Source organism: Schistocerca nitens, chromosome 3 (genome assembly GCF_023898315.1).
Source record: "Schistocerca nitens isolate TAMUIC-IGC-003100 chromosome 3, iqSchNite1.1, whole genome shotgun sequence".
Taxonomy (NCBI): Eukaryota; Metazoa; Arthropoda; class Insecta; order Orthoptera; family Acrididae; genus Schistocerca; species Schistocerca nitens.
This window is the reverse complement of record NC_064616.1, coordinates 410,702,152-410,725,553: the sequence shown is the minus strand read 5'-3', so window position 1 is coordinate 410,725,553 and position 23,402 is coordinate 410,702,152. Positions and strand designations below refer to the sequence as shown.

The 23,402-nt window shown below is 37.7% G+C and overlaps 1 protein-coding gene across 2 annotated transcripts in view; it reads right to left on the bottom strand.

The window, feature by feature from the left end:
• Positions 1 to 5,836: 5,836 nt before the first annotated feature.
• The window catches only part of LOC126248354 (exopolyphosphatase PRUNE1-like), a 171,059-nt gene continuing 153,493 nt past the window's right edge, over positions 5,837 to 23,402 (bottom strand). For both annotated transcript variants that reach the window (XM_049949269.1, XM_049949268.1), the window contains exons 5-6: positions 14,886 to 15,038; positions 5,837 to 6,592 (exon numbers count right to left, since the gene is read on the bottom strand). In XM_049949269.1, coding sequence (XP_049805226.1) covers positions 6,410 to 6,592; positions 14,886 to 15,038 — 336 coding nt within the window. In that variant the 3' untranslated portion in view covers positions 5,837 to 6,409. The remainder of the gene's footprint in view (positions 6,593 to 14,885; positions 15,039 to 23,402) is intronic.

The following is a 23,402-nucleotide window of genomic DNA, read 5'->3' as shown; positions in this document are numbered from 1 at the left end:
AATAGATATGAAGTGGGAAACTATAACAAATAACTTTGTTATCTGTATTTTCAAAAATAATAGAGACTGTGATGAAAAATATAATTACAAATTACCTCAAAAAATTTAATCTCTTGTCAGTAAACCAACATGGTTTTCGCAAAGGCATGAGTACAGATACAGCAGTTACCCAGTTCATCGAAAACATTGTAATAGGACTTGACAGAAATAACAGTACAGTAGGAATAAACTTGAATTTATCGAAGGCATTCGATACTGTTGATCATGATATCCTGCTAGACAAACTAGAAGCTATAGGTATACGAGGAGTTGCATTAAAATGGTTTCAGTCATATCTCCACAATAGAAAATAGGTAGTAGAAATTACCTCAGCAAACAATAAAAATCAAAGCACTGTGTACAGATTGGACTTGCTTGCATCCATTCTGCTATGACCTATGGCCTAACCCTCTGGGGTCATAATAACGCAAACATGAAAACAATTTTCACCTTACAAAAACTAGCTGTTAGAATAATTTCCAGCAGTAACACCTTCCAAACAGTTATTTCAACACCTAAATATTCTACCCTTGCCATGCCTCTAAATAAAAAAGTGTTGTTAATATAAAAATGCACATTGATAATTATAAAACCAACTCAGATCTTCATTTCTACAATACAAGAATATGCAATGACATCCACATAAAAAGGGTAAACAAGGGTTTAACACACAAACAAACCAACATTCAAGGTACTATTTTGTACAACAAACTTTCAACTCAGCTAAAAGAAATAAAAACAGTGTCTACATTCAAGGAAGCAACATTTAATTTCTTAATGACCAACTGCTATTATAGTATAAATGAATATCTGCAGTAACCCTGTAGCAAGTAACTACATTCATTTACTGTATGTTAATAATACCATAAATCAAATGCTTACCACAGACTCAATGTTAATTTTTCTGAGCAAAAGTGTTAAATCAATTACTTACTTGTAATGTATTTCATGTAAAAGGTCCCGAACAAAAGTGTTAAACCAATTATTTACTTGTAATGTATTTCATGTAAGAGATCCTGCTCATACTTTTATGTTATTACAGTAAACAAAGTCGTATTGCCCAAAAATATTGTGATGGGTACAATAAACCATTGTATTATGTAGGAAACTGTATACCCTTACCCATTTTTTGTTATACTATGTTCTTTGACAAAATCCATTCAATGTACATTGTCGGTGAATGAATAAACATATATATATATTAATTTTATGCAGTATGACATTCAAACATGAAGAACATTATTTTCCAGACCTGAGGAAGTGAACAGGTGGGAGACAAAGAAATGAAACCTGTTACAGAAAGTGTAAAAGAAAGTTCAGTTAAATCAGAACCATGTATAAAGAAAGAACTACATGAAAAAAGGGAGCACAAAGTATGTTACAATATCTATTAATTAAAATGGAAGAAATTGGTGAAAAAGTTAGAAAATCACCAAAAGAGGCACAGGCAAAATCTGAAATTATGTCAGGTAATGTAGTATCTGTTAAAGAATCACAAAAAGAAATCACAGAGAAGTTAGATAAAATATTGGAGAAAACATTGGAGGATGCTTGGTTAAAAATATTGAAGCCTAAGCTGTTGGCGGAAATGAAAAGTCTGATAAAGGACCCATTAGGGGAAGAAAAAAGTGAACTGCAAAAATATTAGTAGAGAAGCTATCAGCTGTGAGAAAACACACCTCAAGGAATTCACTAGCCTTTAGTGTATGTGTGCAGTGATGTGCATAGGGCACCAAGCTGCTGCAGTACTGTTTTGTTCTTCAGCTTTCCGCACTGTATACTAATCTTCTACTACGTATTTAATTCCTTCCATGAAACATTTCTCCACCACTTCAATATTGCATTTCCACTGAAAGCCAGGAAAATCGGAAACAAACACACAAACTCATGGGTAACAAAAGGGATAAGGATTTCCAGCCAAAAAAAGCGTGACTTAAAAAATCACATGAAACACCATGACGTCAATGATCAGTTTAGGTCATATTGTAAGACTTATTTTGCAATCTATAGGAAAGTTATCCAACAAGCAAAAAAATTATACAATGATAAATTTATAAAGGAATCTAACAATAAAATGAAAGGCTTGTGGACAGTTGTAAAAAATGAAACAAACAGTAAGCAGCATGTCATAAACAAAAAATTAAAACTAAACCTAAATGATGAAGTCACATCAGATCCCCAAAAAATAGTAAATGGTTTTAATGACTATTTTAGCAAGATAGCAGAAAACCTGATAAAGAACAACTGCCACAGACCAAATGCTCAACACCAAACACTAATAGAAACCGCACCGATACAGGCATCAATGTTTCTTCACAAAGTCTCCAATCCTGAAGTACTTACAGTTATAAAAGGACTAAAGAATAAGTACTCCAGTGGTAGTGACAATATTCCTGATATAATTGTAAAGAAATGTGGAGAATCCATTGTAGAACCCCTAACCCACATAATAAATGCATCCTTTACAAATGGAGTTTTCCCTGACCGACTAAAGACTTCTAAAATTACCCCACTTCACAAAAAGGGCTCTAAAAATGATGTAGCCAATTACCGGCCCATAGCACAGCTCAGCTCATTCTCAAAAATATTTGAAAAATTATTTTACACCAGATTGGAAGACTTTACTAATAAACTATCCTTATTGACAAAACACCAGCATGGTTTTAGAAAGCAAAAGACAACCACCACAGCTATTTATGAGTATCTCAACGAAACCTTAAAAGCACTGGATAATAAGGAAATCACTACTGGTATCTTTTTAGATTTATCCAAAGCATTTGATGTAATTGACCATACCATACTCCTTAAGAAGTTAGCAAATAAAGGTATAAGAGGAACTGCAAACAAATGGTTAGAATCTTACCTGTCAAACAGATTTCAAAAAGTTGAAATTAATTTTGAAAAAAAGAATACAACCACCCATCAATCTACTGTCCACTCCTCTGACACAATGCCTATTAGATATGGTGTGCCACAAGGCTCAATCCTGGGACCCATACTGTTTCTGCTATACATTGATGATATAAGCACAAAGCTTGCTACAGGACATACCACACTATTTGCCGATGACACAAGTATTCTAATAACGGGTACTGATACAGAGGACCACAACCAAAAAATTAAACCGCTTATGTCGTCACTCAGCAAATGGTTCAACGAGAACAAACTGATTATAAACATACAGAAAACAACCTACATCAACTTCAGACTCTCATCCCAAAAACAAGAAATGCCTGATGTGATTCTAAATAACCAAGAGCTTATGTGTGTGGACTCCGTCAAGTTTCTTGGCATATGGCTTGCAGAAAATCTTAAGTGGGAGACACACACAAATTATATCTCAAAAAAGCTCTCAACTGTGTGTTACATTTTAAGGGTACTCAAAAAATCAGTCACAAAATCTGTTCTCATACATGTATATTATGCTTACTTCCATTCTACATTACAGTATGGAATCATATTTTGGGGGAACTCACCTGGAGGTAGATATATTTTCAAAATGCAAAAAATGGCAATACGCATAATATGTAATCTAAGACATAATGAATCATGCAGACAACATTTCAAAACAAATGGCATTATGACACTGCCCTCTGCTTACATTTATAATATCGTCTCATTTGTCAAGTCATACCTGTTAAACAATGACTGCACACTAAAATTCAATGGAGATATTCATAACTATGCAACAAGGCAGCAATCTGACCTACATATGATTCAGTCCAGAACTACTTGCTACCAAAAAAGTGTTTTAAATGTTGGGATAAAAATGTATAATAATTTACCAAATGAAATCAAAGCAACAAAGAACCCAAGAGCCTTCACACATAAGTTAAAAAAATATCTCTTGGACCATTGCTTTTATGCAGTTGATCATTTTTTTGAAAGGGGTTAAAAATGTAAAAAATATGATAAATGTTCAATTAGGTCTGAAAATTATATACTGTGCATGTCTATGAAATACACTGGACTACTTTACTATTACATTTGTATTGGCTGTTTGTATTTTACCATACAACATTTGCATTTACTGTTTTGTTAAAGATAGCTAACTTCCTCATTGCAAAATGATGTAAAATCAATTTATTAAATATTACCTGCAAATATGTTCCCTTGACCTATCCAATATCGTATGTAAAATCTTACATCTCTTTGATTTGTATTAACTGTTTTGTTGAAGATAGATAATTTCCTTGCTACAAAATAATGTAAACATCAATTTGTAAAAATTACTGTAAATAGCTCTCTTGACCTATCCAATATCATATGTACAGCATTACAATACTATGATTGCCTGGATCAATAAAAATACAATACAATACAATACTATGCTATGTATCAATCAAAACAACTCTCCGTCTATTGATCTGTCCAGAGTGAGATCTGAATAGATAGAACCTGTTGTGATTATACTCCTAAGAGTGACATAATTCATGATGATGATGAAATGATAAGTTAATGATAGATGAGTGGGTTAGAAAACAATAAGTATAAGATAATTATTTGTGAAAAGCTTTATGTAGGAAATCTGAGAGTACTGACAAAAGGCAAGACTGGCATGGCAGTGGGTAAATATATGATTAAATATGGTATGTGATGTGTAGTAATAACAAAGAATTTTGAGTATGTTGTTGCTGTATAGAAACAATGACCTTCCTTTCTGTATGTTTCATCTTATCGATGGTTGTTTATCAGTCATAAAGAAGTAACTTATATGTACACAGTGAATCACACACAGTTCTGTTAACACTTGGGTGGATGGTGTTCTCCAGTATGCCACTAAGAATCAGATAATAAGTTTCATGTTCTCTTTAATTTTGATTTTCAATGCCTATGTTACAAAGCTATCTTCTGCAGTAAAAATAATGTGCAACAGTTTTATAACAGTATGTGCAACAGTTTTACAAAAGAATGTGATTGCTTATTTTCACAATGTGAATATGTGACCATATCAAGTGTATTGTGTAGTTATCTTCTTTTTGTACGTAATCCTTGCTTTATATTTACTCAGAGAGTGGGTCAAATTTGATGGAATATGCATTGTATACTTAAATAAAAAAAGATGCAATTAAAATACAAAACATGATCTATATATGCACAAAAATGCACCACCTAGTTGTAATCTACTCAAACAACAAAATACAGGCAGTAGATGGAATTCACTTATTAGGACTACGAACAAATTACAACCTGAATTGGAAAAAAAACACACCCTAGACTCAATGCAGTTCAGCTGCATGATTACAGATGTAGGTGATGAAACAAAGAAGATGGATCATTCTGCATACATGTATGCACACTGTCCTGTGGAGGGAGGGGGAGGGGGAAGGGGATGGTAGAGGTAGAGGGAGGTGGAGAGAGGGGGAGAATAGGAGGGAGGTAGAGAGAGAGAGAGAGAGAGAGAGAGAGAGAGAGAGAGAGAGAGAGAGAGAGGGATTGCAACTAACAGAAGTAAAATTTACTGAAAAAGGAAAAATGCTATGAGAACTGAACCTGTGAATAGTCTCATGATGCCCTGTAGAGAACTCTTTAGAAAGCTTGGTATTTTGAACACTATCAGACAATAACAATACATATACTCAGTAATGCAGTGTTTCTCTCATAAAAGCATAGTAAAAAGTATTTTCACAATCTTACAACCAAATACACTTTCTACAAAGTCTTCAAAGTTACAATATTAGTACATAATATCACATAAATTGGGACATATGTATTTAACAATCTAACACAGCACATTAAATATATTGTGTGTATTACAGTGAACTTCAAGAGAAAGTTAAAAACATTATATCGGCCAATTATTTCTAAACCATCGAAGAATGTCCCCACAGGAGTTCTTAAAACTAATGCATTTGGTTATCACATAATTGATATTAGCACTGCAGTATTATAACATTTTGTAACCTTATGTAATTTTTTGTATTGCACTGAAATGAAATTTCCATCTTTGACTTCATTCCTCATCTTAGAACCTCCTCTAGTCAATAATTCATGTAATGTAATGCAGTCATAGTTAATATTTACTGTACCTGTGTTATATATGTTGTGTAATAATAGCAAACTAAGGGATCACTAAGGCACTATGCTATAGTCAATGAAATATTTCCAAAAGGCTTGTTCATAGAGAGACGAGAGTCAAGGTAACATTACATTAACACAATACAACTAACATGTGAAAACTGAAAAAGAAAAACACTTAAGGTACATAGGGATACAAATTACAGTACAATTCTTACTTTCAATGTCTCTCTACAATATTACTAATTTGGCATGCATTAGTAGCAATACTAAAAGAAAATCAACATATCTGTTCTTAAATGGAAAAACAAAATGAAAACACACATCCCTGTCTATAATGGAGGCATGAGACTCAACCTTCTGTTGGAGGACTTAGGAAATGTCTCATAAATTCCCTCACAATGGGCAGAATTTGTTTCCTAGTTGCCTTAAAATTCTGTTGTGTGAAGACTTTTATATACTCCATGTTAGTGTAGACTGTCACTTCGTTCAGCTGGAGGTCAGGTTCTCTTGAAGCAACCAATGTATCTGTCATCTGGCATACAAATAACAATAATGATGAATAACAATAATTCCTAGATAATAATGTAGAGTTATGATGAGAAAGAAATACAGTGTAAAATGAATTTCATATCAGCAGTATTCCAATTTTTCCTACCCTCTAAGGTAATTTTTACATGTAATTCATTTAAATATACACTGACGTTAAGGTACTGCAAAATGAGGATGCAAATATTACTATTTCGACAGTCCAAAATAGCCTGACAGTGGGTTTTCTAATAATAATAATGAACAACAGAAATTTACATTTCAGTTTTACACTGTATACAAAGGAAGTTCCTTACATCATTTGTTATACAATGCTGAGAGCTTATGCATAAATTCCAAACAGCATTTGCCATCTTGGTATGACTCAAATTAACATATACTCTTTACAGATATCACACGAGTCTGTTGGAGTTCACTGTACACTGAGTGCTGAAAACTTTGTTGACCTCTCCCTTACAAATGGCTGCTGTGAAATGTAAGTTGCTGTAGCAGTTGTGGATAAACATTTTGTCAAGCATCAACAGGATCATAAAACTTCCTCCATCAGACAAATGCACAGCCCCACTGGCTTTCTTAATTATGAGAGGAATGGGCCAAATGTTACAGTGTACAATCCTAGTGCCTCAAGTGGTCCGATCGCGATTTCATATCGTTTCCTATGGTATAAAATGGTTTGTTGGAGGACAAACAATGCATTGCCAAGAGCTGAAAAATTTCAGTTTTGAATGTTGTTGCACCCATGTAATCTGGGTACAACAAAAGCTCAAAATTTGTGATACAGATCACTCAACACTTTCAATGGTGGACTGACTTGTTCAGGTTCTGAGAATCTAAAGGCATTACATGTAGCTAAACACAAGATGTTTTCTTAAACTGGATATGGAACTGCTGATAATGATAATGCACAAACAACACTCTTATAATAAATGTCCAGCAAAACTGCTCCCATAATGAGGATCTGTTGGCGATAGTTGTTTAACAAACAACTATCTGATGGTGCAAATGAATACACTCCAAAATGAATGATGTAACATTAAATTTGGAGAAATCACAAAGCAATCTTTGTGTAAAGGATCATTTCTCCATACAGAGGTAGTGGGAGTGTGATGTCTAGCAGCACCTGTTACATCCTTCTCGAACAATCAGAGTACCTGCACATTCACCTGAATATGATTCTACTTTCCCATCTCTACACATTCACTCTTCATTGTCACAAATCACTGTGAGTTGTGCTACATGCAGTGTGGCATAGCAGTTAATGTTGTAATTGGGCATGCTACAGATCACCAGTTTGAACTCAATTACCAGTCAGTCAGTGGGTAGGTGGTCGCTCCTTTAGCAGGGCCCGCGCAGGCAAAGGCTTGCTGGTTATTGGGAGCTTGAACATTAGGCAGGTGATGGAGCCCCTTAGGGAAATAGCATACAGGGCTGGAAAGAAATCCAACGTGCACTCGGTTTGTCTGCCGGGGAGCCTCATCCAAGATGTGGAGGCGGCCTTGCCTGCGGCTATCGAGCGTACAGGGTGCAGTCGTCTGCAAGTAGTTGCTCATGTCGGCACCAATGATGCCTGTTGCTTGGATTCTGAGGCGATCCTCAGTTCGTACAGGCGGCTGGTAGATTTGGTGAAGCATGCAGGGTGCAAGCAGAGCTCTCTATTTGCAGCATAGTTCCCAGAGTGGATCGGGGCCCTTTGGTTTGGAGCCGAGTGGAGGGTCTCAACCAGAGGTTTTGTCGACTCTGTGAAGGTCATGGCTGCAGATATCTAGACTTGTGCTATTGGGAGGGGAATTGTAGGACGGCCCTAGATAGTTCAGGAGTGCACTACACAAAGGAAGCAGCTACTCGGGTAGCAGAGTACTTGTGGCATGCACATGGGTTTTTTTTAGGCTAGGCAGTAGTGCGAGGTGTCCTGATGAACACTCACCAGTCGATGTGCAGGCAGGGAAATCAGGACGCGCTCAGTGTAAAGACACTTCAGCTATCAACATATTAGTAGTAAATTTTCAGAGTGTTTGGAATAAAGTTCCTGAATTTACTGCCCTCCAGGAAGCGTGTGGCGCGCAAATTACTCTCAGGACTGAGACCTGGCTGAACCCTGAGATAGGAAGTTCTGAAATATTTAGTGAGGGTTGGAACATGTATCGGAAAGACAGATTAGACACATTAGGAGGTGGTGTCTTCATTGCAATTGACAAAAATATTGTGTCTACTGAGGTTGAAGTATAGTGTGATTGTGAAGTTATCTGGGCACGTTTAACAGGGCTAGGGGAAATAAAGTTAATTGTGGGGTGTTATTACCGGCCACCACGTTCCACCATGACAGTTCTAGAATCATTGAAAGGGAGTCTACATTCTGTATCGCAGAAGTACCCGGATCATGCTATATTAGTCAGAGGCGACTTCAACCTACCTAGTATAGACTGGGATGTCTATGGATTCATTACAGGTGGTACAGACAAGCCTTCGTGTGAATTACTTTTGAACACATTATCCGAAAACTGTCTTGAGCAGCGAAATCTACAGCCAACGCGTAATGGAAATATTTTAGATCTGGTAGCCACGAACAGACCAGACCTCATTGACGGTGTCAGTGTTGAGACAGGGATTAGTGATCATGATGTTGTCATTACGACTATGGTTACGAAAGTTAAAAAGTCGGTCAAGAAGGCTAGGAGAGTATTCTTACTGGAAAGAGCAGATAAGCAGTTGTTAGCATCCCACTTAGTAAATGAATCGACTTGATTTTCTTCCGGTACGATGGACGTGGAAGAATTATGGGCAAATTTTAAACACATTGTAAATCACGCATTGGACAAGTACGTGCCGAAAAAGTGGGTTATGGTCGGAAAAGAACCACCGTGGCTTAACAGCGCAATTCGGAGAATGCTCAGGAAGTAAAGGCAGTTGCACTTGTGGTACAAGAAAGATCGGGAGAATGAGGACAGGCAAAAGTTAGTAGAGATACGTGCTGCTGTAAAAAGAGTGATGCGCGAAGCATTCAACCACTACCACCGTCATACCTTAGCAAAAGATCTTGCTGAAAACCCAAGGAAATTCTGGTCTTACATAAAATCGATAAGCAGGTCGAAGGCTTCCATCCAGTCACTCACTGATCAGTTTGGCCTGGCAATGGAAGACAGCAAAACGAAAGCTGAAATTTTAAATTTAGCATTTGAGAAATCTTTCACGCAGGAGGTTCGTACAAACATACCGCCGTTTGAGTCTCGTACAGATTCCCGTATGAAGGACATAGTGATAGACATCCCTGGGGTTGTGAAGCAGCTGAATGGGTTGATAATAAATAAATCACCAGGTTCTGATGGGATTCCAGTTCGGTTTTACAGACTTCTTAAGTAATAGAATCCAGTACGTTGTCCTCGATGGTGAGTGTTCATCGGAGGTGAGGGTATCATCTGGAGTGCCCCAGGGAAGTGTGGTAGGTCCGCTGTTGTTTTCTATCTACATAAATGATCTTTTGGATAGGGTGGATAGCAATGTGCGTCTGTTTGCTGATGATGCTGTGGTGTACGGGAAGGTGTCATCATTGAGTGACTGTAGTAGGATACAAGATGACTTGGACAGGATTTGTGCCTGGTGTAAAGAACGGCAGCTAACTCTAAATATAGATAAATGTAAATTAATGCAGATGAATAGGAAAAAGAATCCTGTAATGTCTGAATACTCCATTAGTAGTGTAGCACTTGACACAGTCACGTAGATTAAATATTTGGGTGTAACATTGCAGAGTGATATGAAGTGGGACAAGCATGTAATGGCAGTTGCGGGGAAGGCGGATAGTTGTCTTCGGTTCATTGGTAGAATTTTGTGAAGACGTGGTTCACCTGTAAAGGAGACCGCTTATAAAACACTAATATGATCTATTCTTGAGTACTGCTCGAGCGTTTGGGATCCCTATCAGGTCGGATTGAGAGAGTACATAGAAGCAATTCAGAGGCGGGCTGCTAGATTTGTTACTGGTAGGTTTGATCATCATGCGTGTTTTAGGGAAATGCTTCAGGAACTCGGGTGGGAGTCTCTAGAGGAAAGGAGGCGTTCTTTAAGTGAATCGCTACTGAGGAAATTTAGAGAACCAGCATTTGAGGCTGACTGCAGTACAATTTTACTGCCGCCAACTTACATTTTGTGGAAAGACCACAAAGATAAGATAAGAGAGATTAGCGCTCTTACAGAGGCATATAGGCAGCCATTTTTCCCTCGTTCTGTTTGGGAGTGGAACAGGGAGAGAAGATGCTAGTTGTGGTACGAGATACCCTCCACCACGCACCGTATGGTGGATTGCGGAGTATGTATGTAGATGTAGATGTAGATGTAGATGTAGATATTTATAAGAGGCATCAAATGAAAATGAAACAGATGGAAAAAGGTACATAAACTGTTTAGTATTTCAAAAGTAATCCCCATAACTGTTAATATATTTATCCCACTGTGACACAAGATGGTCAGTGCCTTCATGGAAAAATGTTCGTGGTTGCCCATGGAACCTTGTACCCAGGTGTGCACCTATTCATCTGAAGCAAATCAACAGCCAGTAATGACTTCCTTCAGAGCTCCAGAAGTATGGCAATCACATGGGGAGAAATCGGGACTGTCTGGGGGATGTGTAAGGGCTTCTCACCAAAACTTCTGCAACAGATTTGAAACAACCTAGGCTACATGTGGGCTGACTGCCAGTGTCTTTCTTCAGGGCTGCAAAGATATGGAAATCACATGAGAAGTGGTTGGGACTGTATGGAGTACAGGTAGGGGCTTCCCAGTGAAACTTCTGCAGTGTACTTGAAACAACGTTAGCAATATGTTGCCCTACCCACATGTTGCCAAGGTTGTTTCGAGTATGCTACAGAAGTTTCGCTGGGGGGCCCATGCACATCCTTCAAATAGTATCAATTTCTCCCCATGTGATTCCCATATTTTTGGAGCTCTGAAGAATGGCATTAATGGTTTTTGATTTGCTTCAGATGAAGAGGTGCACACCTTGATCCAATTATAGTTCCATAGGCAACCACGAACACTTTTCCATAAAGACATTGACCATCTTGTTTCACAGGGGATGAATATCTTAACAGTTATGGTGATAAATTTTGAAGTAATAAAGAGTTTACTTACTTTTTTCTATCTGTCTTGTTTTCATTTCACTGAACCTTATAATTTCACGTAGGGGTATTACCCACAGGATGACAACTGCTTTCCACCCACAGATGAATCATCTGACAAAACACTTTAATAAGACATTGGCAGATATGTTCTCAATGTACACTGAAGTCGAATAGAGATACTGGAATACAATACTGCCCATCATGACTTTCGCATACAGCACAATGAAGCAAAACATGACACTACTGTCTTCACACAGTTATTTCTGCTCAGTAGTCGCAAATCCAAAATGACAATGGATACACTGTTCCCATTTCAACTAGACCACACTCATGATGGCTACATGTAACACCTTATCACCAGGACTGAAGGAGCAAGACAGCTGGCCATCCAGCAGAAAGATCAGGAGCACTATAATGCCAAGCACTGGCCACCAAGATATGGCCCAGGAGGCTTGGTGTTGATTTTTATTTAGATGAATTTTTAGCTAAATAAATTTTAATATTTTAATGTTATATAATACAAGTTGACATAATGCCACTAAGAATTTTATTTAACCTGAGCTCTGTATCTGTGTGTGCTCCGTATCTGTTTTCTGTAGTGTTTTAATGATTCTAAGAAAATATGTATTTTCTTTTTCTGAATTGCTGCCCAAAGAATTTACTGTATAAATTTTTATATAATTATGTACTCAAATTTCTGTATATGCTATAAGATTATCAGATTGTATTTGTAAAAAACTGACTCGTTCCACGTCCTTGTGTATCCAACACAGTTGGACCTATGGAACACGAAATAAATCAAATCAAATCAAATTATACCAGGGTGGAAAGTGGGACTATTAGGAAAGTTACTAAAGTGCTACTTTGGGCCATAGCATATATGTCATCGTTTGTCAAATGTTTCATGTGATGTCATTATCAGTCTTCATAAAGAAGCCAAAGCACATATCATCCACGTCCTCCATATGAAGCCCTAATACAGTCCTGAAGCACAAATCAATGATGGAGGCTTCTCGTTCAAGAAAACTGAAGATCCGATTGATGACTGCAAAACTCTGATGGCAGATGCTACCTTTGTTGCTTATCATAGTGCACATGACCAGAATGTGAGGATCTGCCAGTGCAGTCATACAGAGGACTGTTGACAAGATCTAGATCCAGGATGCCGCATTCAACTCCAATGAGAACTTCTACAACAGCTGGTCACTGTTTCTCCAGGAGAGGGAGCAATGCTGTGAGCTGTCCTGCACACACTGTGGCACAAATGTTAGTGTTACTGGCTGGTGTGCTACAGGTCACCATTTCAAACGCAACAAGCAGCACTTATTTGTTATTTAGTATCTATCATTTCTGGAAAGTTCTTGAAATTTCTTATGCTTGATATTCTGGAATATTCAATGTTCGTATAAACAGCAGTACCCTACATTCAGGAGGCATTTCTGTTCTGTTCTGGCTGTACAATGGTGCTTGTAATGAAAATGTTTTCAATGATAAGTGCGGTAATTCACTGGCGACTTTACTTTCATATTTGGACTTGATTCTAGTAGAGTAGCAAGTTGACAACATTTTTCCCTACTATAGATGACTTGGCATAGACCTTGGTTGTCAAAGTCTGCATTTTAGTTTTTCAGTAAACATTCCACCTCATAAGTCAGTTTGGAAATGCCTGCCACACAATGGTTCCTGGGTCTGAGGAAAGAGAAAGAAGTAACTGGGGGCCAGGCCAAGAGACTACAGAAAGCGGTCAGCAGTCAAAATTGGACAGTCGAAAGAAGTATCATGTGTAACTGTGTCCTGTGGAGAATGAGCTGGGGCACTGTCATGGAATAAAAACACTCCCAAGGACAGCTTCCTGTGACACTTCATCTTATGAGCCTCCTGCACAATTAACATGTCAGCACAAACAGCTGCATTTGGAGTGGTGCTATGACCGGGAAGCATAGACTACTGACGAGTGGCATCACATTGCATTCAGTGATTAATCACTGTTTTGCACTACACCAAATGATCAACATCAGTGAGTATGGAAGTGACCTGGGAAGAGGTCACATTCTTCCAGTGTTTTGGGGAGGCACTTCACTGTTACTCTTGGCACCACGGTGAGGACAGCCATTGGGTATGACTTCAGGTCATGGCTGGCAGTGACTGATATGTTGGTTGGTTGGTTGGTGCTACCACATGCTCAACAGTGAGGTTATCAGTGGGTAGTGACTGAGGAAACTCTGATGGCACAATGGATAGCCATGGACATCCTGCATCCTCATGTGTAATGTCCCATGCAACAGTATCATGGTGCCATTTTTCAACACAACAATGCTCATCCACACATGGCATGTGCCTCTATGAACTGTCTGCATGATGCTGAAAAACTCCTGTGGCCAGAAAGATCCCCAGCTCTGTCCCTGATAGTATCTGTGTTAGACCAGCTCAGACGTAAACTCCATCCCAGTGCTAGTATCTAGCCAAATCAATGCATGAATCCAAGCCAGAGGGTTACAACATCACACTGATAAGTGACTCATACTGCCAACTTCTTTGTAAATTGGACTCAGTATTATAATCACTGGAATAACATAACATACCCTCTCAACCTGTGAAATATTATTTTGTTTCCTCTTTCAATTATAAGTGCTTCACTTTCTTTTTCAGGCAATGTATAATAATATTTATGACTTTTTAAAAATATTTATCATCGTGCGTAATTACTATTACACACCTTTGCTCAGCAATATGTTATTTGTTTTAAATAAAAAAAGACAAGAAATTATCAATGTAATGTTAATCAGAGTTCACCCACAGAAGGAACACCCTGTTATATATCTTAGCTCCTTTAGCACCTCATATACTGAATGATGGTGTGATTTCAACATTTACAATTTAGAATATATTCATTAGATAGACTATTCTTCATTGCAGATTCAAGCATTCGATATCATCTGAATATATATTTTGTAATGCATCTGCACCATGTGTGTTGAAACATTTTACCATGTAGCTGACTTGTTAGTAGTACAGTGCTTCAAAACATTTACTTGCTTTCTATGGAACACAACATAAGTATATTTATCTCCTTAGAAGTTTCCCATTTTCAGAGGAAGGAAATGGAATGAGGACATCTCCAATAATTAGATAAACATAGAAAGAAAGGTTTTCAAAATTACATACCAAGTCCAAGAAATATTTGTCTGTTGAGAATACTGCTATGTCTTGTGCATATCTGCCATTTGAAAATGTTACTCCTATTAAGATAATGCCTTTATATGCAAAATTGCTTGTGAACTTCTGCAGTTCCTCAATAGCATGTAATTTCAAAAATTCCTGTAGTAAAATAAAATGTAATAAGTATAAAAACACAAATAACATACTTAAAATTTTGTATTCATATTATACACAATGAAGAGCATTAGTATCAATAAACAAAGAAATGGAAAGTTAAGCTATGTAGACCAATTATTTGATGACTCTGGTGGCAAATGTGTGATGGTAAGATAAGCTCTAAGTCAATGAAGTGGTTCACTTATATTTGAATCAGAGTAGATACTGCACACACACTACCAGCAGTGCTGTACTAGAACAGTGCCTTAAGCCTGGGGCCACACAAACAGAATGTTCCTGCAATGGGAGACATACTGTGGTGAGACGCAGAATCCTGCAATCCTGGGCAGCTTCCAGAACAGAATGTGGAGAGCCAAACATTGAGTCATCTGCTGCGTCTCTAAAAAAATTTATTTGTGAAAAACATGAAAAGCTGTACCTGCCCCTGTTGTTAATTTCTCAGTAAATCTTTAACTTTTTGAATAAAAAAAAGCACTGTCTCTGGATTTTTGGGATCTCTTCACTAAAAAATGTTTCCCTTGTGTCTTAAACTCTCACATTGCAGCTTGATAATAAACTGGCTTTCTTTTTGTTATTGCTCACAGTTATTGTGGTAATTCAAAATTAAGTAACTTACCACACATGTGTCATAGAAGTTACAGCAAACAATGTAGTCAATGGCCAATTTATGTTTAGTCATACATTACTGCATACAAAATGTAGCTAACATATCAGAACTGTTTTAATTGTGGAAGGAGAGCCACATTTCTTTCCACACATTATGTGATGAAAAATATCTGGACACCTGGCTGAAAATGACTTACAAGTTTGTGGCACCCTCCATCGATAATGCTGAAATTCAATATGGTGTTGGTCCACCCCTAGCCTTGATGACAGCTTCCACTCTCACAGGCATACGTTCAATCAGGTGCTGGAAGGTTTCTTGTGGAATTGCAGCCCATTCTTCATGGAGTGCTGCACTGAGGAGAGGTATCAATGTCGGTCAGAGAGGCCTGGACTGAAGTGGGCGTTCCAAAACATCCCACAGGCATTCTATAGGATTCAGGTCAGGACTCTGTGCAGGCCAGGCCATTATAGAGATATTATTGTCATGTAACCACTTCTCCACAGACCGTTCATTATGAACAGGTGCGCAATTGTGTTGAAAGATGCAATCGCCATCCCTGAATTGCCCTTCAACAGTGAGAAGCATGAAGGTGCTTAAAACATCAATGTAGGCCCGTGCTGTGATAGTGCCACACAAAACAACAAGGAGTGCAAGACCCTAACACCAATACCTCAGAATTTTACTGTTGGCACTACACACTCTGTCAGATGATGTTCACCTGGAATTCGCCATACCCACACCCTGCCATCAGATTGCCACATTGTGTACCATGATTCATCACTCTACACAATATTTTTCCACTGTTCAATCGTCCAATGTTTACACTCCTTACACCAGGCGAGGTGTCATTTGGCATTTACCGGCGTGATGTGTGGCTTATGAGCAGCCGCTCGACCATGAAATCCAAGTTTTCTCACCTCCCAAGTGGTTTAAATGGCTCTGAGCACTATGGGACTTAACATCTATGGTCATCAGTCCCCTAGAACTTAGAACTACTTAAACCTAACTTACCTAAGGACATCACACACATCCATATCCGAGGCAGGATTCGAACCTGCGACCGTAGCGGTCACGCGGTTCCAGACTGAAGCGCCTAGAACCGCACGGCCACACCGGCCGGCCTCACCTCCCACCTATTTGTCATAGTACCCACAGTGGATCCTGATGCAGTTTGGAATTCCTTTGTGATGGTCTGGATAGATGTTTGCCTGTTACACATTACGACCCTCTTCAACTGTCGGCACTCTCTGTCAGGCAACAGACAAGGTCGGCCTGCACACTTTTGTGCTGTAGATGACCCTTCACATTTCCACTTCACTATCACATCAGAAACACTGGACGCAGGGATGCTTAGGAATGTGGAAATCTCCTGTACAAATGCATGACACAAGTGACACCCAATCACCTGACTATGTTGGAAGTCTATGAGTTCCTTGGAGCTCGCCACCCTGCTCTCTCACAATGTCTAATGACTACTGAGATCACCTGGCAGTAGGTGGCAGCGCAATGCACCTAATATCAAAAATGTATGTTTTTGGGGGTGTTTGGATACTTTTGATCACATATTATATATATTGGCAGTTGGCCACTACAGGTTATGATGCATTGCACCCAAAGCTAAAGCAGCAAACTATGTGAAGCTGTGCCTCATGTTCCTCTTTTGTACTTGGTTTATGCAGTTGCAGTCACTTTTTGAGTTGTCATTGAATAAAGAGTTTTCATTTTCAAACTAGAGACAGACAACTGGAGATCAAAGGGCAGAGTTAGCTATATACTGCACACACTGTGTTCATGAGAGAGGAAGACATATTTGCTGTGAGAGATTTGAGTCTGCCACAAACTTGTCCAACTGGACAGTCTAGTGTACACAGCATGCCAAGCTGCCTGCACTTACAGCCCATTGTGCTTCTGCCACATGGTTAACACAGTGCTTAAACAATCATCATGTCCCAGAATTGGCCTTTATTGTTATGCAAGATACTAGACTTCTTAAGTAATGATATTGGCACAACTTTGTGGAGATGTGCAACAAAGTCTGTTGGCAGTGTGAACTGCATGTCATTTCTACGTGTGTGTTATCAGTAGTGTCAGTATAGAGACAGATATCATGATATCACCATAGAAAAAATGGTTATTAAAGTTAATAAATCAATCGATAAGGTTAGGAGAGTATTTTTGCTAGAAGGATCATATAATCAATTGTTAGTATCCAACTTAGACAATGAATGGACATCATTTAATTCCAGTATGATGGACACAGAGGAATTATGGGCAAAGTTTAAACAAATTGTAAATCATGGTCTGGAGAAGTATGTGTTGAGTAAGTGGATTAAGGATGAAAAAGATCCACAATGGCTTAATAACAAAATTCAGAGAATGGTGAGGAAGTGAAGACTGTTGCACCCTCAGTTCAAAAGAGAATGTGCAAATGATGACAGGCAGAAATTAGTAGAGATTCGTGGATATCTAAAAAGAGTGATGCATGAGGCATATAACAACTACTGCCATCATACCTTAGCAAAATATTTTGCCGAAAATTCAAGAAAATTCTGGTCCTATATAAAACTGCTACATGGATCAAAGGCTTCTGCCCAAACATCCATTGAGCTGTCTGGTATGGCAATAATAATAATAATAATTAAAATAAACAATCCACCAAACATAACAGACATGGAACACTTCTGGAGCAGCATATGGTCTAACCTGGTACAACATAACAGGCATGCACGGTGGATACAAGCAGAAACAGACACATACAAGATGATACCACAAATGCCTGAAGTGATAATTTTGCAACATGAAGTCACCCAAGCAATTAATTCTACTCACAATTGGAAAGCCGCTGGAAATGATAAAATAGCAAATTTCTGGTTAAAGAAGTTCACCTCAACACATTCACATCTAACTAAATTATTTAACAGTTACATTGCAGACCCATACACATTCCCTGATACACTTACACATGGAATAACTTATCTGAAACCTAAAGATCAAGCAGACACAGCGAACCCAGCTAAATATCGCCCCATAACATGCCTACCAACAATATACAAAATATTAACTTCAATCATTAAACAGAAATTAATGGCACATACAACACAGAACAAAATTATAAATGAAGAACAAAAAGGCTGTTGCAAAGGAGCACGAGGATGTAAAGAACAACTGATAATAGATGCAGAGGTGACATATCAAGCTAAAACTAAACAAAGGTCGCTACACTACGCATACATTGATTACCGAAAAGCTTTTGATAGTGTACCCCACTCATGGTTACTACAAATATTGGAAATATACAAAGTAGATCCTAAATTGATACAGTTCCTAAACATAGTAATGAAAAATTGGAAAACCACACTTAATATCCAAACAAATTCAAATAATATCACATCACAGCCAATACAGATTAAGCGTGGAATATACCAAGGAGACTCATTAAGTCCTTTCTGGTTCTGCCTTGCTCTGAACCCACTATCCAACATGCTAAATAATACAAATTATGGATACAATATTACTGGAACATACCCACACAAAATCACACATTTGCTATACATGGATGATCTAAAACTACTGGCAGCAACAAATCAACAACTCAACCAATTACTAAAGATAACAGAAGTATTCAGCAATGATATAAGTATGGCTTTTGGAACAGACAAATGTAAGAAACATAGCATAGTCAAGGGAAAACACACTAAACAAGAAGATTACATATTGGATAACCACAGCGACTGCATAGAAGCGATGGAAAAAACGGATGCCTATAAATATCTAGGATACAGACAAAAAATAGGAATAGATAATACAAATATTAAAGAAGAACTAAAAGAAAAATATAGACAAAGACTAACAAAAATACTGAAAACAGAATTGACAGCAAGAAACAAGACCAAAGCTATAAATACTTATGCCATACCAATATTGACCTACTCATTTGGAGTAGTGAAATGGAGTAACACAGACCTATAAGCACTCAATACACTTACACGATCACAATGCCATAAATATAGAATACATCACATACATTCAGCAACAGAAAGATTCACATTAAGCAGAAAGGAAGGAGGAAGGGGATTTATCGATATAAAAAACCTACATTACGGACAGGTAGACAATTTAAGAAAATTCTTTATAGAACGAGCAGAAACTAGCAAAATACACAAAGCAATCACTCATATAAATACATCGGCTACACCACTACAATTTCATAACCACCTCTACAACCCTTTAGACCACATAACATCAACAGATACGAAGAAAGTAAATTGGAAAAAGAAAACACTTCATGGCAAGCACCCGTATCATCTAACACAGCCACACATCGATCAAGACGCATCCAACACATGGCTAAGAAAAGGCAATATATACAGTGAGACAGAAGGATTCATGATTGCAATACAGGATCAAACAATAAACACCAGGTATTACAGCAAGCATATTATTAAAGATCCCAATACCACAACAGATAAATGCAGACTTTGTAAACAACAAATAGAAACAGTAGATCACATCACAAGCGGATGTACAATACTAGCAAATACAGAATACTCCAGAAGACATGACAATGTAGCAAAAATAATATATCAACAGCTTGCCTTACAACATAAACTTTTAAAACAACAAGTTCCGACATACAAGTATGCACCACAAAATGTACTGGAGAATGATGAATACAAATTATACTGGAACAGAACCATTATAACAGATAAAACAACGCCACATAACAAACCTGACATCATACTCACCAATAAAAAGAAGAAATTAACACAACTAATCGAAATATCCATACCCAATACAACAAATATACAAAAGAAAACAGGAGAAAAAATTGAAAAATACATCCAACTGGCTGAGGAAGTCAAAGACATGTGGCATCAGGATAAAGTTGACATCATACCAATTATAGTATCAACTACAGGAGTCATACCACACAATATCCACCAGTACATCAATGCAATACAGCTACATCCAAACACATATATACAACTACAGAAATCCGTAATTATTGATACATGTTCAATTACCCGAAAGTTCCTAAATGCAATATAACACATACCGTACAGTTAATAGGAAGTGACGCTTGATCAAGGTCTGTGTCACTTTCCATTCTCAACCAGACTTAACGTCTGAGAAAGTAAAGAAATAATAATAATAATAATAATAATAATAAAGATTTTATTGTCTTTAGGCCATTACAGCAATTGACAACGTTTTAAATTTGAGTTTAAGAAATTGTTCACACAGGACGATCATACAAACATACTGTCATTTGACCATTGTACAGACTCCCATATGAAAGACATGGTAATAGGCATTCCTGGTGCACACAAGCAATTGAAAGAGCTGAAAGCAAATAAGTCACTATGTTTGGATGGCATCCCAATTCAGCTTTACAAAGAGTACTCTACAGCATTGGCCCTTACTTAGCTCCTTAGCTCGCGTTTCTTGTGAATCTCTCACCCAGCACAAAGATCCAAGCTACAGGAAAAACGGTCAAGCCTCCCACATATAAGAATGGTAATAGAACAGACAAACAAAATTACATACCATTATCCTTGACACTGATTTGCTGCAGAATTCTTGAATATATTACCAGCTTCAATGTAGTAAATGTCCTTGAGATAGAAAAGAGTCTGTCTACAAATCAGCAACGTTTTAGAAAGCATTGCTTGTGCAAAACTCAGCTTGCCCTTTTCTCACATGATGTCCTGCAAACCATGGATGAAGTTCAACAGGCATATTCCATATGCACAGATTTCCAAAAAGCGTTTGACACTGTGCACAACTGCAGACTGTTAATGTAGGTATAAGCATACGGAATAGGTTCTCAGACATGCAAGTGTCTTGAAGACTTCTTAAGTAATAGAACCAGTACATTGTCCTCAATGATGAGTGTTCTTCAGAGACATGGGTAAAGTCAAAAGTACCCCAGGGAAGTATGGTAGGATTGTTACTATTCTCTGTATACATAAATGATCTGACAAACAGGGTGAGCTGCAACGTGCAGCAGTTTCCTGATGATGTTGTGATGTACAGGAAGGTGTTGCTGTTGAGTGACTGTAGGGAAATACAAGATGACTTAAACAAAATTTCTAGCTGGTGTGATGAATGACAGGTAGCTCTACATGTAAAAAAATGTAAGTTAATGCAAATGATTGGGAAAAACAATCTCATAATGCTTGAGTGCAGCATTAGTTGTGCCCTGCCTGATGCAGTCATGTCAATTAGATATCTAGGCATAATGTTGCAAAAAAAAACTGGAATGTAATGAGCATGTAAGGACTACACCACAGTGACTGCCCAAACATGGAGGACAAAACATCAACTTAGGTTTATTGAGAGAATTTTAAAAAAGTGTAGTTTGTCTGTTAAGGAGATGATCACATATAAAAAACTAGTGTAACCCATTCTTGAGAACTGCTTGTTTGTTTGGGATCCCCAGATGCTTGGATTGAAGAAAGTGGTTGAAGAAATTAAGGGGTGGGCTGCTAGATTTTTTACCAGTACGTTCAATCAACATGCAAATATTACAGAGATGCTTCAAGAATTTAAATTAGAATCCCTCGAGGGAAGGCAACTGTCTTTTCAAGAAAGCCTTTTGAGAAAATTTAGAGAACTGGCATTTGAAGCTGACTGCAGGGTGATTGTGCGGCCACAATTGCACATTTCACGTAAGGACCACAAAGATAAGAGAAATTAGGGCGCATATGGAGGCATATAGACAGTGGTTTTCCCCTCACTCTCTCTGCGAGTAGAGCAGGAAAGGAAATGAACAGTAGTGGCACACAGTACCTTCTTGCAGAGCATGTATGGATCACGGGAGGGGAGGGGAACAACTATGCCACAATTCACGGCAGAGTTTTTTGGGGGCAGCAAAATCTTAAATTTTAATATACTTCCAACAGGATTAAATTAACATGGCAATGAAAGTTTTGTATAAATGAACAAGTGTGTGAATAAGTTAGAATTACAAATATTAATAAAAGCTATGGTATTACTGGAAATTGTCTTCAGTACTGTCAGACAGATGACAAATGAAGTATTGGAGTTGGTCATCTTGGATGCATCTTTCAAAATAGCAAAACTAGCAGTGTTGCGAACTCAGTTTCTACCATTTGCCTGCACAACACTTGAAAAGTATCAGTGTCAGCTTGGGAGCCCCTACAGAAGCGACAAACTTTATAATAAGGAAACTAAGAAAAATGTCACCATATAATGGCCTGAAAGTTCCTACACAGCAGCCTTTAACCTATAGCAGTATCACTGACAATAACACTTCGTAATAAACAAATGAGGAATAAGTAAAACAAGCACTGTGAGTCACATACCATAGACTTTTGAATCCAGAAATTGTGATTAAGTAGCATTTACATGTGGAAAGGTGTATGGTATCATTCCCCCACAACTCCCTCTCCTTTTAATTTGTCATTAACACCATTTACGATCATCATCTTCTTGCCACACACCTCTAAATTAATTTTTTTCTGCTTTGTATGTAACTTTTTTAAAGTTTTCCCTCGTTCTCTTTTCCTTCTCAATGTTGAAACTGTTGTCAATAGGTAGTAATGTTAAGATCAAATGGAAAAAAACTGTCAAACCTTATTCTGGAACTGAAGCAACAAAACTGCATTGCACGAACTGTTTCTCCAGTATTGTCATATTTCACACTGCTTGAATTTCAACAACTTTATTTAGGATTTAGCTGTTACCATTCACAACAATAAATAAAAGTGCTTTCA